This window comes from Cydia fagiglandana, chromosome 2 (genome assembly GCF_963556715.1).
Source record: "Cydia fagiglandana chromosome 2, ilCydFagi1.1, whole genome shotgun sequence".
NCBI lineage: Eukaryota > Metazoa > Arthropoda > Insecta > Lepidoptera > Tortricidae > Cydia > Cydia fagiglandana.
In genome coordinates this window covers 15,818,683-15,832,577 of record NC_085933.1, presented here as the reverse complement: position 1 = coordinate 15,832,577, position 13,895 = coordinate 15,818,683, and the positions used below count along the sequence as shown (strand labels likewise).

General features: G+C 38.3%; 1 protein-coding gene across 1 annotated transcript in view; it reads right to left on the bottom strand.

Moving 5' to 3' along the window:
- Positions 1-13,895, bottom strand: part of LOC134677056 (insulin gene enhancer protein ISL-1) — a 51,850-nt gene that overhangs the window by 184 nt on the left and 37,771 nt on the right. Inside the window, exons 2-7 of the mRNA XM_063535495.1 lie at positions 12,387-12,576; positions 7,561-7,691; positions 6,970-7,037; positions 6,297-6,396; positions 965-1,082; positions 370-532 (exon numbers count right to left, since the gene is read on the bottom strand). Of these exons, the coding sequence (XP_063391565.1) occupies positions 370-532; positions 965-1,082; positions 6,297-6,396; positions 6,970-7,037; positions 7,561-7,691; positions 12,387-12,576 (770 nt within the window). The remainder of the gene's footprint in view (positions 1-369; positions 533-964; positions 1,083-6,296; positions 6,397-6,969; positions 7,038-7,560; positions 7,692-12,386; positions 12,577-13,895) is intronic.

The following is a 13,895-nucleotide window of genomic DNA, read 5'->3' as shown; positions in this document are numbered from 1 at the left end:
CCTGCAGTATAGGGACAGGTGATTAATTTGGTAATACAGTATCAAAAAATTTAACCACTGTGGACTCTCAGTGGAAGTAACAAAATTGGTGTATAGCTGCAAAAGTGTATTCACACCTTAATTACTAAATTATATTCATAAGATAAGATATGCCCTTTTGCAGCTGGGTAGATCCATGTAGTCCATGAGATGTTAAACTGAAACAAATCTTTTATTTTCAAGTATGGAATGCCAGGTTAATTATTTTTATGCTGACAAAATAGTATTTGCAGATTTTTAATGGCAATTTTTTACATTTATTGGTACTTAAACTTACATAAATTTTTAAAACTATTTATTAAAAAAGTATACCAAAGGATAAATTACCACCTTCTCCTGCTGCATCTGCATTTTCAACTGTATAGTTTTTTTCTTATCTTTACAACGCTTGTTCTGGAACCAGACTCTTATAACTCTGGGACTGAGTCCAGTCATTTCCACTAACTGTTCCTTCATCAGAGCATCGGGGCGTGGATTAGCCGCGTAACAAGTTCTGAAATATACCAACGAATATTAAGAGTGGTACATTTTTATAATATAATGGTTTTGAGAGATTAGCGTTGTTAGACAGTACAAAGTAACTGTCTACCTAATTAGTTTGTTAATGCGCTCCTAAGATTAAGTACAACCAACCATAAATATCAGACACAGTATATAGTAAACATGCTGATTAATTGCATACGAATCGATATACAATTCAATTATCATTACAGAGGGCCCAAATTGCGGGCACATAATATACATTACATGACATATTAGGAAATTATCGGTAGCGGTACAATTAAAAAAAAGAACATACCTAAGGGTGGTATTCCACCTGTCTAATTTCTCTGTCCAATGTGTATTTGCGTCTCACGTTTTACTTAATGAGAGAGTGAGACGCAATGCATATTGGACCAAGAAATTAGACAGGTGGAATACCTACCTAAGCGTATGTAGTTGTTTTTCATTAAGTACAGTGCGAACTCTCGTCGGTTTTCCGTCAGCTGCAGCGGTAGTCCGCGCTCTGCCGCTTTTGTGGGAGCCTGACTCACTGCCAGAATCTGAAATTCCAAATGAAATAAAAGTTATAACTAAAGCTGCTTATAAGTTTAATATTTTACCCGATTTTTGGATTTTTTTTATCAATTGGCAATACCACGCTTTACGTCAAAACGTCAATTATAAACTTGTGAAGTTTGATTTGAGCGTGCAAGCGGATATTTTTGAGAATAATGTTTATGTTCGTTATTTGATTAAGTTACAATAATTGGCACCTAAATCATTAAAGTCATTCTCATTTTGAAGGGTCAACAAAGGGTTGAGCCTGTTTCACACCTACGCTAATCCCAGCCGGACGGGGGCTAAGTCCAGTAAGTCCTTTGTAAATGTATTATTCGCCGGCTTGTTAGCGCGTGTCCGAGAGATTAATAATATGCAGTCAGAGTGTTGTTTATGATCAGTATAATCACAATGTCACTGTACTTATTGTTTACTTACTACTTTACCAGTATGTCTTATCTGGTTATGTCCTAACTTTATATTGTAGCCAAGTTGTCTAAGTGTTAATATTTGCGGTATAAATCAAGCAGGCGTTTTATTTCACGTTTAAACGGCGTATTTTATGAAAAAAAGTTTTTGATTAAGTATTTTTGTTTTGCGTTCATAGTCAACACACTAACCGCAAAAAGAGATAGAATCATTAGAATGTACAATACAAAAAATAGTTGTAAGTACCTGTGTAGGATCTCTTGTAAATCAATGCGATGAAAACTTATAATGACCTACATGCATAGGATTGATAAGATAACATCTAAGATGAATGCAGATTATAGACTAATGACCCAATAATCGATAGATAATTCTTTAGATTTATGACTCAGCGTGTCTGTCTTTGCCCTAGGCGACTATTTCGAAGTCCGAACGTCTTAAGAGTTATTACGCACTAACTCAGTCGATGGCGACTGTAACCTAATATTTTATATAGGCGTTTACGCACTTAGCGACAGCATCCAGGTCGACTCGGTGATTCGCTGCGTAGAGGCGACGCACAAGCGACTGCTGGTCGCCGACGACCACTAACAACGCGAGTTCAAATGGAAACGTTCACACTGCGAGCAACTGTCGAGATAAATTTGTATGGTCCGCCTGTCTCTCGAACATAATTGTGAAGAACACAATATGTTTTAGTGATGTTTGATTTGAACTCGGCTTGGTCTCCTGGGCTTTAACCGTGAAAATCGAAGTTCGCAAATTGCGGGGATTTTTCTCTGTCACTCTAATCACGCCTTCATTGGAGTAAAAGAGAAAGATCCCTGCAATTTGCGAATTTCGGTTTTCGCGGTAGCCGCTCTGGCCTATGTTTTGGTCGCCGAGAGCCCAAGTCGCCGGCGTAAGCCAGCGTAACGGCTCTAAATGTGCATAAGTTTCGTTCAATTATATCGCTCTTGCAATAATATATTTGAGTGCCAATTATTTTCGAATTCGATGATGGTCCCTTTGGATCTTACTGCATATCAATTATTAGATAGGTAACAATTTGTAAGTAGGTAATTGCTATTTGCAACAAATCACACGCGATTTCCACTGCGATACGAATGATGTGATAGATACCTACGTTGCGATTGTGCTATTGTCGGAAACTTACAGCTAGGTATTTGTAAGTAAAGGTTAAAAAACCCTAGATAAATCTTTCATCGACAAGGGCGAAAGTCTAGGCCTGTGTTATTTGTTTATTATTTTTAATGTGTAACATATCTGATACACAATGTGTATCAGATACACAATGTGTATCAGATATGTTATTATCTCGTCTTTATACGTCTGATCGTCTGATTCGATAGACACCACCAACCGATAATGTCTATTTATGCACAAACAAATGATAACATAGAGTGCACGTATTAGGCTTACGACACCACTATTCGAATGTCATTTTCATACGTCAAATGCATATAAAATAAGGCTCTAGTTGCTCCAGTCTGTTTAATAATGTACGATGTCCATTTGCATATCGAGGTAAGCACCTAAAGTACCCCTCACACGTGTCTAACACGAGGCATTAATCCGGCGTGGACGTGTGAAATGGAATTTATATCGTCATCATAATTATTGAGGGTATTTCATTGGTGAACAAGGTAATAAAGTATTCCTTCATATTATCTTGTCATGTAATGATGAAGTCTAGCAACATTAACTTCTAAAATGTAGGGTCATGTGTGTTTTGATACTATCGTTAGGAAAACTGGCCGTCTGCTTGTCAGTTACAATACACTAGCTTTTGCCCACGACTTCGCCTGCGTGGGATGATGATGATGATATAAACACTATCCCAGGTCCATCTTCGGGTCTGGTTCAGTGGTTTCATTAAGCTTGAAGAGATAACAGACAGACAGTTACTTTTGCATTTGTATACATGTTAGCTTCTGCCCGCGATTTCGTCTAAGTTAGAATATAATTTGTGACGTTCGACGGCAAAAGGTACCTTATGGCGGCTGGCGCTTACGTCGCATAGCACCGCAATAATATTGGAGCGGCGTTAATAATAGAGTAAGCGCCAACCGCCATAAGGTACCTTTACCCGTGGGACGTCACATTTAGTTATTTATTGAGAGTCTTTGCACCGGCCTTTCATTTAGATTGCGCTAGCGAGATATAACGGGAAGTAATAAAAATAATATCGATATTGAAGCCGGAAGCCTACAGTTTTTTATCTTCGTAATCTTGCTTTTATCTACATTGTCCGAAATGATATCCGTTACAAAAACATTTTTTTTTTTCGAATTTAGTGGTGTGATAAACTCCTGTAAAATAGTCCCGAAAAATGACTTTTAACATTTCAATTACGCGTTACTTACTAGGCATATGTATCATAATAATTAATAATGTAGTTTTTGTAACATTACTAGGTATTTGATGTAGAAGACCAACTGTGGGAACCAGCGTCGGCGAGATGAAAGCGCGGCGTGCGTTTGTCGGCGCGTGTGATCGTGATACACCAATCACTGCGCCATCGATATCGATAGCCACTTCAGCTAGGGCTGCCACTAAGTTTCCAAATCGTTTACGTGAAACAGAGCTGCGAAAATTTATTAGCTGGTAAAACTTTCTTTAACAAATTTTCGATAATCTTAGAACTTTATTAAAGAGCATTTTTTAATTAGAAACTTTGTTCATTTCAAAGTTCATTAATATTAACAGGTATTCCAAAAAAGTAATGAAAAAAATATATACTGGGGACATTCTGTTATTACAATCAGATTACCTAGATACCTAAGCCTCTCATGTTCGTACCGTAGGTACATCAAAATTGTTTTAAGTACGTACTGAAAACTGAACTAAATTGAAGTTAATTTTTCTTTTCTATACCTATGCGCATGTAGGCACTTTTAATTTAGATTAAAGTGAAATATGTGACTAAGAATTAAACTTGTTTTTTTAACATTACAGTAAGTATAACATTAACAATAAAATCGAATAAACCGTTTAGTCTCATGAGTCTAAATAAGGAGATTTTTGAGTAATTTTTATATCAAGAGTGTGCCCAGTGCCCACATGGCATAGAGATTTTCAGATTATAAAAACTTGATTTGTTAATGATATCTATGATTCTATGATACGAACTTGACACGACTCTCAGTGCATCTCACTCGCGCTGATGACATGCAAGTCGAGTTAAGGTCATATTATATGAATTCGTATGAATAACATTAGAGTTTTTAAAGTTCGCGTCCATAACAGTGGGTATACTCTACCATATTTGTTTTTTGCCAATCGGAATGGAATTCCTTACAACGCAAGTGTTAGCCCTATGCTACAAATCTGTTGTATCACCAAACCGCGCGATAACTGTCTAATTACTCGTGTACCGATAACTATCCCCGCGACACTCCAAACAACTAATTTCTATACAATTCCTTTATTGCGGTTATATATGAGGCCTATTGAAAAAATATAAGGATAAAATGAGTAAAGTCATAGAGTTAAGGGGCCCACTGATTAACAGTCCGCCGCGCCTATCGGTCTGTCAGTTGTTCGCAACTGTCAAAATTTTGTTCTGGCCGATACCGTCCGGCGGACTGTCAATCAGTGGGCCCGTTTATATTTTTATAGTATAGAGGTCCATGAGTAAAGTAGGTAACTTTACAGGGAATGGTTTTTAACGAGATACCCGAACTTTGTGTAATATAGTCATGTCATAAATTAAGAAATACATAATTATTTTTTACCCGACTACGGCAACGCAAAAGGAGGGTTTTGTCTTTACAATTTTGCCTAAAACTTGAATGGCTAAATCGTTTTTATGAAAATGTATATTTCCGCTCTGGCTGGATATTGTTTTGGCATTACCCTTATCAAACTTTAAGAATTTTTTTTTTCAAATTTTTTGCACCCTGAACATATCCGTGTGGATATTCTATTGTTTTTGGTGTGGTTGCCGCTTTTGGCCAGTAATATTTATCTCAATTATATGGACCTATTCGGCTTGCTGACTCCGACCAGTAATTAAGGCACAATCACTACTTAATATGATATGATCATTAGTAACCGTACATATACAGAGCCCAACTCTTGCGGAAGGTGTGTGTTGTTGTTGTTAAGGTTGCTGTTGCTTGACAACTTGCTTATGTTGCAATGCTTGTGTCATTGTAATATGAGTCTTACTTACCGGACATAGAGCCCAATTCGTGCGGATGGTGTGAGTTGTTGCTTGTTAAGGTTGCTGTTGTTGTTGCTCAACAACCTGCTTATGTTGCAATGCATGTGTCATTGTAATATGAGTCTTACTAACCGTGTATAGAGCCCAACTCTTGCGGATGGCGTGTGTTGTTGTTGTTAAGGTTACTGTTGCTCAACAATCTGCTTATGTTGCAATGCATGTGCCATTGTATTATGAGTCTTACTAACCGTATATAGAGCCCAACTCTTGCGGATGGCGTGTGTTGTTGTTGTTGTTAAGACTGCTGTTGTAGTTGCTCAACAACCTGCTTATGTTGCAATGCATGTGTCATTGTATTATGAGTCTTACTCACCGGACATAGAACCCAATTCGTGCGGATGGTGTGAGTTGTTGTTGCTAAGGGTGGTGTTGCTGTTGCTCAACAAAATGCTTATGTTGCAATGCATGTGTCATTGTAATATGAGTCTTACTAACCGTATATAGGGCCGACTCTTGCGGATGGCGTGTGTTGTTGTTGTTGTTAAGACTGCTGTTGTTGTTGCTCAACAACCTGTCTATATTGGAAGGCATGTGTCATTGTAATATAAGTCTTACTCACCGGACATAGATCCCAATTCGTGCGGATGGTGTGAGTTGTTGTTGCTAAGGGTGGTGTTGTTGTTGCTCTCGGCGCCGCTGCCGCTGCTAGTGTTCGCAGTCTGGAAGGAGTCACTGCTTTAGTTTTGCTCACATGGTAGACGACAATGTAATAGTTACTTGTTTCACTCGGGGGCAAAGTTGTTGTTTAACCGCTCGTGATACCCGAGCAAGCAACAGATTCCAAAATTGAACCACAAGCATTGCGGTTCAAAAATGGAATCTTGAGCGTTGAGAGGGTTTCAAAGCACGAGGGTTAAACAGAAGTATTAACTGCAACATATCAAACAAAATCAAACCAAATCAAGTCCAAATGTATGTTATTAAATATTTATCATTCAAAATCATCATTTAAAAGTCAACTAACATAAGAGAACAAATCAAAAATTTGCTTTGATCACTGCCTCACATGTGAATAAAATGCAACTTTGCTATCAGTATTTGAAGTGCAAAGTAAGCCTTCCCGTGCTGGTGTGGTGAAAAAATATTTTAAAGTGAAAACAGGGCCAACACAAACAGAAGATAGTTAAAATAGATACATTGGATCTTATTACCTCTAAAATAGGTATCGAGAAAGAGGTAGAAAAATGTAAAAGTTAAAAAATATAGAAGTGAATGGCTTACCACATACGTACCTTTTCTAAAACATCGTGGTCTTCTCTACAATATAAAGCACCGCCTTCTCTCAACGCGAATTCGTCACCTGCAATAATAATAGGGTCGATTTTATTTTCTTCTTTCTTTCTTTCTTATTTTGTTGTCGATTTCTTTTCCAATAAGGTAAACGTACTAGTGCTCGACATGCTAATGCCCAATAGATGACACATTGCTGTCACCTCTATTGGCGATGACTTAAGTTTCAAGATGACATGTAGGTACTAGGACCGCGTCGAGCACCAGTACCTTTACCTTAAATCATAACTCAGAGGAAGAGTTGCTAGGATAGTGAAATCATTTACACTTAATAACAGAGTAGGGAACTCTACCTATCCACAAAATTTTATCTGAATCTGACGAAAAAAAAAAATATATAATTATAAATATCAGAAATATTTACAAAACTAGTTCAGGGCAGTCAGAGTCCTGGGCTATAACCGCGAGAATTGAAGTTCGCAAATTGCGGGGATTTTTCTCTGTCACTCTAATTATCGTTGGAGTAAAAGAGAAAGATCCCCGCAATTTGCGAATTTAGGTTTTCGCGGTAGCCGCTCTGTATTAATACTGACCAGGTATTAGTTGCCTCGCGCAGGCGCAGCAGCGGAAGCAGTCGATGTGGTAGATTTTCGTCTTGGCTCGCATTACGAAGTCGTTCTTGCTAAACGACGACCCGCACTTGTCGCACTTTGTACCGAATAACCTGCGGGACAAAGACAGCATATTTTTGAACACGTTAGCCGCTCTGATATAACTGTACCATAAATAATAGTCTAGACACTAATGTATCTACTTATTATCTACAAGTAGAGTCGGCATTTGCGTTTACTGCACAAGAAATCAGTTTCAAACAGCACAAGACGCGTTGTTTTCATACCCCACAAGAGGTTTACATCAAAATAAGGAACCCCATTGTAAATTCTCGTCAGCTACGGAACCCCAAACCCCTAAGCACATTTTGAGCGAGGTTATTGACCGGCACTTAGCGGATGAGGCCGCCCCAATCTGGCTAAAAGCATTGCTCGCTAGGGTTGCCGATGAGGGGGTAGGTTTGAAGAAAAATATGCGTACTTAAATATTGGAATCGTTAACTGTGAAGCCAGGTTAATAATTACAGTTACGTAATGGATATACATAGTTAATAAAGGATTTGGTACTTATTTATTCCGTTAAACATTCTACTATCGAGTTCATGACGCATGATGTTATGTTAAGGTAGAAAATTTATTTTTATATATTTTTGATTCATTATTATTAATTATGTTAGGTAATTTAATTTAATCATAATATAAATAACGATGCTTTTTTAGATACCTGTATGAAAATCAAAGGATAATAAATACGAAATGTAGTAAAATTCTAGTCATTAGAACTAAAAACAAATTATAATAGCAGCACAGGCCTCCTACTAATGCACAAGAGGGAATTTAATATTTCCCCCTCTGGCACAACACGGGTTTCAAATTTTACACTCGCACACCTTTAATTCGCCAATGTATGACGTCGTCGCTTTTTTCACCATAATATTATGTTTCTTACAGTAAAACTAGGTAAATATCAAATGACATACAGACTAAAGAAAATCAATTAGACGCTGACTTTCTGACAACCCTAGCGAGTGACGAATTTCAGGACAAAAGCAAAAGCAAGTACGAAAGAGTTCCAAACGCTTCCGTATAAATAGGACCAGGGTGCGGCACCGGCATTATATTCAGGTTTCTGTATTCGCTATTCGTAGGTTTCACGAAGTTGAAAAAAAAAAATTATTTAAGAGTCACAAGAACACAGCCGTCGCCATACAATCGATGTTGCGCGTTAATTTTTAGCAAACATGGTTAGAGTTACACCAAGAAAAGTCTGCAGCGATTTTGATAGCCCACGCAGTGCAAGTGTTATTTATACGTCATCATTTCATAGAAGTTTGAGGTTTCAAATGACGCTTGCACTGCGAGGGCTATCAAAATCGCTGCAGACTTTTCACGGCCTGACTCTACACCACCCTCTCCGAGAAATAGTGCATTTTGAAACGTGTTTCAGTCTACCTACCTCAAAACAATGCCTGATTATTTATACACCGATGACTTATTACAACATTAACATCTGGTCAAATATGATAATAAAAATAATAATTATATTTTCAACACGAATGTAATATAATACTTTCATACTGTGTGTACAGTTCTGTCAAATGTCAAAAGATGACATGTACCGTGTGAGACGCAGCTGCGAAATGTGACCACACACAGTGAGATAAATAGCTACTCGTAGGCACTTAATAGGTATATGTATACAATAGGTAGTTATTGATATACTAATAACTAGTAGTTATTTAACTAATAAGTACTATCAATTCAATTCAAATAATTTATTTCGGAATAATTTATGTCCATAGTTGTTAGTAACAAAAAATAACTTAGAGCTAGCGTTAGTACAATTAATTAATACACACATAACTATTATCACAGACAAAACACAATCATACATAACCTAGTGAGCAATGCAAACGGTTCCAGTGCTCCTGGAAGCGCCCCTGCCATCTCTCTGCAATGGTGTTCAGTATGCTGTTTGTACTATAGTAAGTATAAGATAATTCGAACTTACATTTTGATATCAAGTTTTTTTTTCAAGTTCTTTATTTGCATTCATAAAATGATGCCATTTTGGTATCACTCGCCCGTGGAAAATGTAATTTTACAAACATTATTGAATAAAATTTTAACTCTTAAAGTCTGTGCGGAAAGAGAAGAGTCGAGTCGTGCATGTACCTAGTCGCGGTTCCCATAGGTACATTTCACGACTTCTATCTTTCCGAACAGACTCTGTATGACAGGTATGTAAATAAGTTAATTTTCAATTTAAATAATGACGATATAATACCTATGTAGATGATAGAGCTAGAGCGTAAATGTAGAGATAAAGTAATGAGAGGTAATAAAGTAAAGCAAACTAGAAATATGTCATACTTAGGTTCCCGTTTGCAATAAAAGCTTAAACGACGCTTTTGTTTACACAAAGAAAGTCGCCAAAACGGATCGAACCAACAGTCCGTCAATCAGACCGCCGGCGCCTCTTTTTACTCAACACCAAAGATGAATTCACTAAAATAACCGCTAATGTTTATCTTTTCACCCTTCCATCTCTCGCGGGTAAAATATAGAATTACACATCAACAACCCAATATTGTCTATGGTATTAGGACTTTACGAATATCTCGACCTTGTTACCACGAAATAAGTGTTGAAATTTCACGCGTAAATTCAGAAATGGATTTCACGACGGTAGAATAATATTTGTAGTCTATACTCTGATGTGCCGAAGAGAAAACAAACGAGGTTTGACTGAGCATTATGTATTTTGGCGCCAAAACAAACGTCAGTTTGACAGCACGGCGGGCGGCGGGAACCTGATATGTCTATGGTATGTTTGTTCCCGTTTACATCGGCCGGATAAGCGGGTTTTCGATTAAGTACGTTTTTTTTATCTCGTATATTTTCTGTAAATAAGTTGTAATGTTTTGGTTTACAAAGCTGCGTGTCACTCTGCTTACTCCTACATACCTATACCTACATTATTATTTAAGAAGCTGCATCCTAAGTCACGTACAACAACGGTGACTTGAGCTTTATTCATTTAGGTACGTAACCTATATAAGTAATTAAGAATCCAGATCCAAGTACAATACCTACTCACTAGGGTCTGGATTCTTTGCTCCAGATCCTCATAACATAATCATACTTATCGCAAGTATTTTATGCTTGATTTTAATCAAAAAACGGCTTTTTACCTATCCACTAATTTAAGCATTGCACTAAAACAATTTACTAAAGTTACAAATAACGTGAACTTTTAAGACGTTTGAAACTCTTTCATGCACCGGATTTATTTGTTTAATTTTTCATCCAATCAATCATTAACAAGCAATTACAAAATTGACAGGATGTACTTGATCGGTAAACCATAAATAATATTGATTGTAAATGAGTATGTTTCCGTTGTTTATCCGAGTCCGTCACTGGCGGGGATGGTCCGGAGGGTAAACAAATGTTTCCGCTCGCTATGACGAAGGGTTATACATAGGTACCTATACGGGATATTTTTAAACATAATTTTGCATTTTTCGAAAGAAAGGTGTTTTCGTAATTTTGATTTGGTTCTGAGATAATGTATTGAGAACAGTTTCTATTCCTTTAAGAATCCGTAGGATCCACTTTAGTGCGTAATACCTATATTTTTACACCTGGGAGTGTAGCCAACATGCCAATCGTTAACAGGCCGTAGCGTACGAAACGCAACTGTCACTGTCTCACTAATATGGAAGAGTGGTAGAGAGACTCATAGCGTTTAGTTATCGTAGCGCAAGCGATTGTCACCTTGGCTAGGCACCCAGGGGCCCCTGGGCTGAGCACCTCATACAAATAAAATGTAAAATATTAAGGTAAACGTACGTAGTGCTCGACATGCTAATGCCCAATAGATGACACCTTGCTGTCACCTCTATTGACAATGAGTACATGACTTTAAGTTTCAAGATGTCAAGTACTGGGACCGCGTCGAGCACCAGTACGTTTACCTTACCTAACCCGCAGAAAATCACAAATAAGAACTTTCAGAAACAAGTAGGTACCTTAAACAACAAGAGTAAATTTTTTATGTTTTATGTTTTCCATGTAGATAAAGAAATAATAGATTCGAATCATCGGAATTGATTAGCTATTAACAAGCCTGAAGTTTCATCTGCAACCGATGCACCAGTCCAAACATTTCGCTCCTGTAAATAGCTAATGCCTGTAACCCAAGATGGCGGAATCAGGTTACGCTAATAGCGGGTCGGAAGTTACGGGGGAGGCCGGGAAATCACCGCTCATTCAATTTGGGGTTACGCTTCACATTGCTTTCAAACTGTAAGTAGCATTTTGTTTTGTGGAGAAACTGAAAGGTAACTATTTATTTCACATTTATATCACATCTAAAGGGGCCCACTGATTAACAGTCCGCCGGACGGTATCGGCCTGTCAGTTGTTCGAAACTGTCAAAATTTTGTTCTAACTGACAGGCCGATACCGTCCGGCGGACTGTTAATCGGTTAGCCGCTTACTTATAAATTCGGCCTCGGTTTTGGGACAGTTTCTAGACAGCGTGTTTTCGACCTGGATCTCCAACTAACCTAGTGTAGTCCCGCTTGCAGTAGGTCTTGCCGTCCCTGACGAAGCACGTGCAGCTCTCGTCGAGGAACTGCCGGCACTCTTGGCACTTGAGACAAGCGGCGTGCCACTCAAGATCAGGTGCCACCCTGAGGATGTACTGGTCGTGGATCTGCCCGCCGCACCCGATATTAATTCGGCATTGGTTTTGGGACAATTTCACGACACCGTTTTTTGGACTTGGATCTTCAACTAACCTAGTGTAGTCCCGCTTGCAGTAGGTCTTGCCGTCCCTGACGAAGCACGTGCAGCTCTCGTCGAGGAACTGGCGGCACTCTTGGCACTTGAGGCAGGCGGCGTGCCACTCAAGATCGGGTGCCACCCTGAGGATGTACTGGTCGTGGATCTGCCCGCCGCACCCGACGCATAACGACAGCCGGAGCTTTTCTGTAACAAAAATAGGGATAGATTAGATAGGTAAGTACGTGCTATATGTTTGTATGTCGGCGGCAGATCGTAAAACCGGGCATATCGAGATATTCGTAGGCATATCATGAAACGCCGCCATTTCATGATCTGACTAAAATTTGCCCAGGCATATCACGATCTGCCTTATAACGAGGCGGTAGATCGATCAGACCAATGCATTCGTTGATATTCCTAGCTTCATATCAGGCGCATCGTAAAATAATTGCATTTTTGGCCACTGGTGGCGCTGCATTCTATGTGGCGATTGTGGCGTTTAGAGCAGCATGCGTAGGTAGGTACTAAAATCGTACGCTGCCCAAAAACGTACTATAACTAATATTTAGTCTATCGAAGATATTTCAATCGGTTTCCTTTGATTTGACGTTGAAAAGTTGTGTTGTTGAAGAAACGATATGCCCAATTTTACGATCTGCCGCCGACATGTATATGTATTACAATTAAAAACTATAATTTTAAAATTAGATTTTGTTGCCGTGAAGGTACCTTTCTACTTAACTATTTACGATGGAGTGAATTATTTGCCTAGCAGTACGAGTAACAACAAAATTCTTAATCTAACCCTAATATGTATGATTCAAATTTTCTCTCGCAGACATCTGAGTCGTAGTCGTAGATAGGTACAGTCAGCATCAATTGTAGCGGATCAAACAACGCTCCAAAGTATCTACCGATATTATGTACCTATTTAAATATATCTCTACAGTTTGTGGTCTAAATCATCAGTCACAGTCTAGGTACCTAATTGTGTAATTGTTCTTCATATAAAATATAAATAGAACCTTATACCTTTTTGTGAAGCTATTATTAGATAAAGCAGCGTAGTCTATGTTGCGTAGTCTGATTCGTACACATGGACACACTAGGACACACCAATACGATTTCGATATAATACCCACTGATAGAATGGCGATGGTGGAATTAATTCGTGTGCCTACTAAACTGCCGGCCTAAAAAATGTTATCGATGCGGATGGAACAAAAATAGAAATTTGTTCTCAACCGTCGGACCATGATATTTTAATGGCCGAAATTCTCAAAACATTTTAAAATAGCCGATTTATGCGAAACATCATAATACGTCAATAATAAAAGAATTATGAATAAATTATTCGCCTGATCGATAATTTGAGGGGGCGTGGCGGCCGCGCCCACGGACGGAGCCGAGCGCAGTGGGGTGTCTCTGTCACACATAATGTGCTGTATTATTAAGGTTGTATTAAGAATATAGTATAGTAGAATAGTTTATTGATTGAGGTTTTCTGTAAAGGATTTGTCATA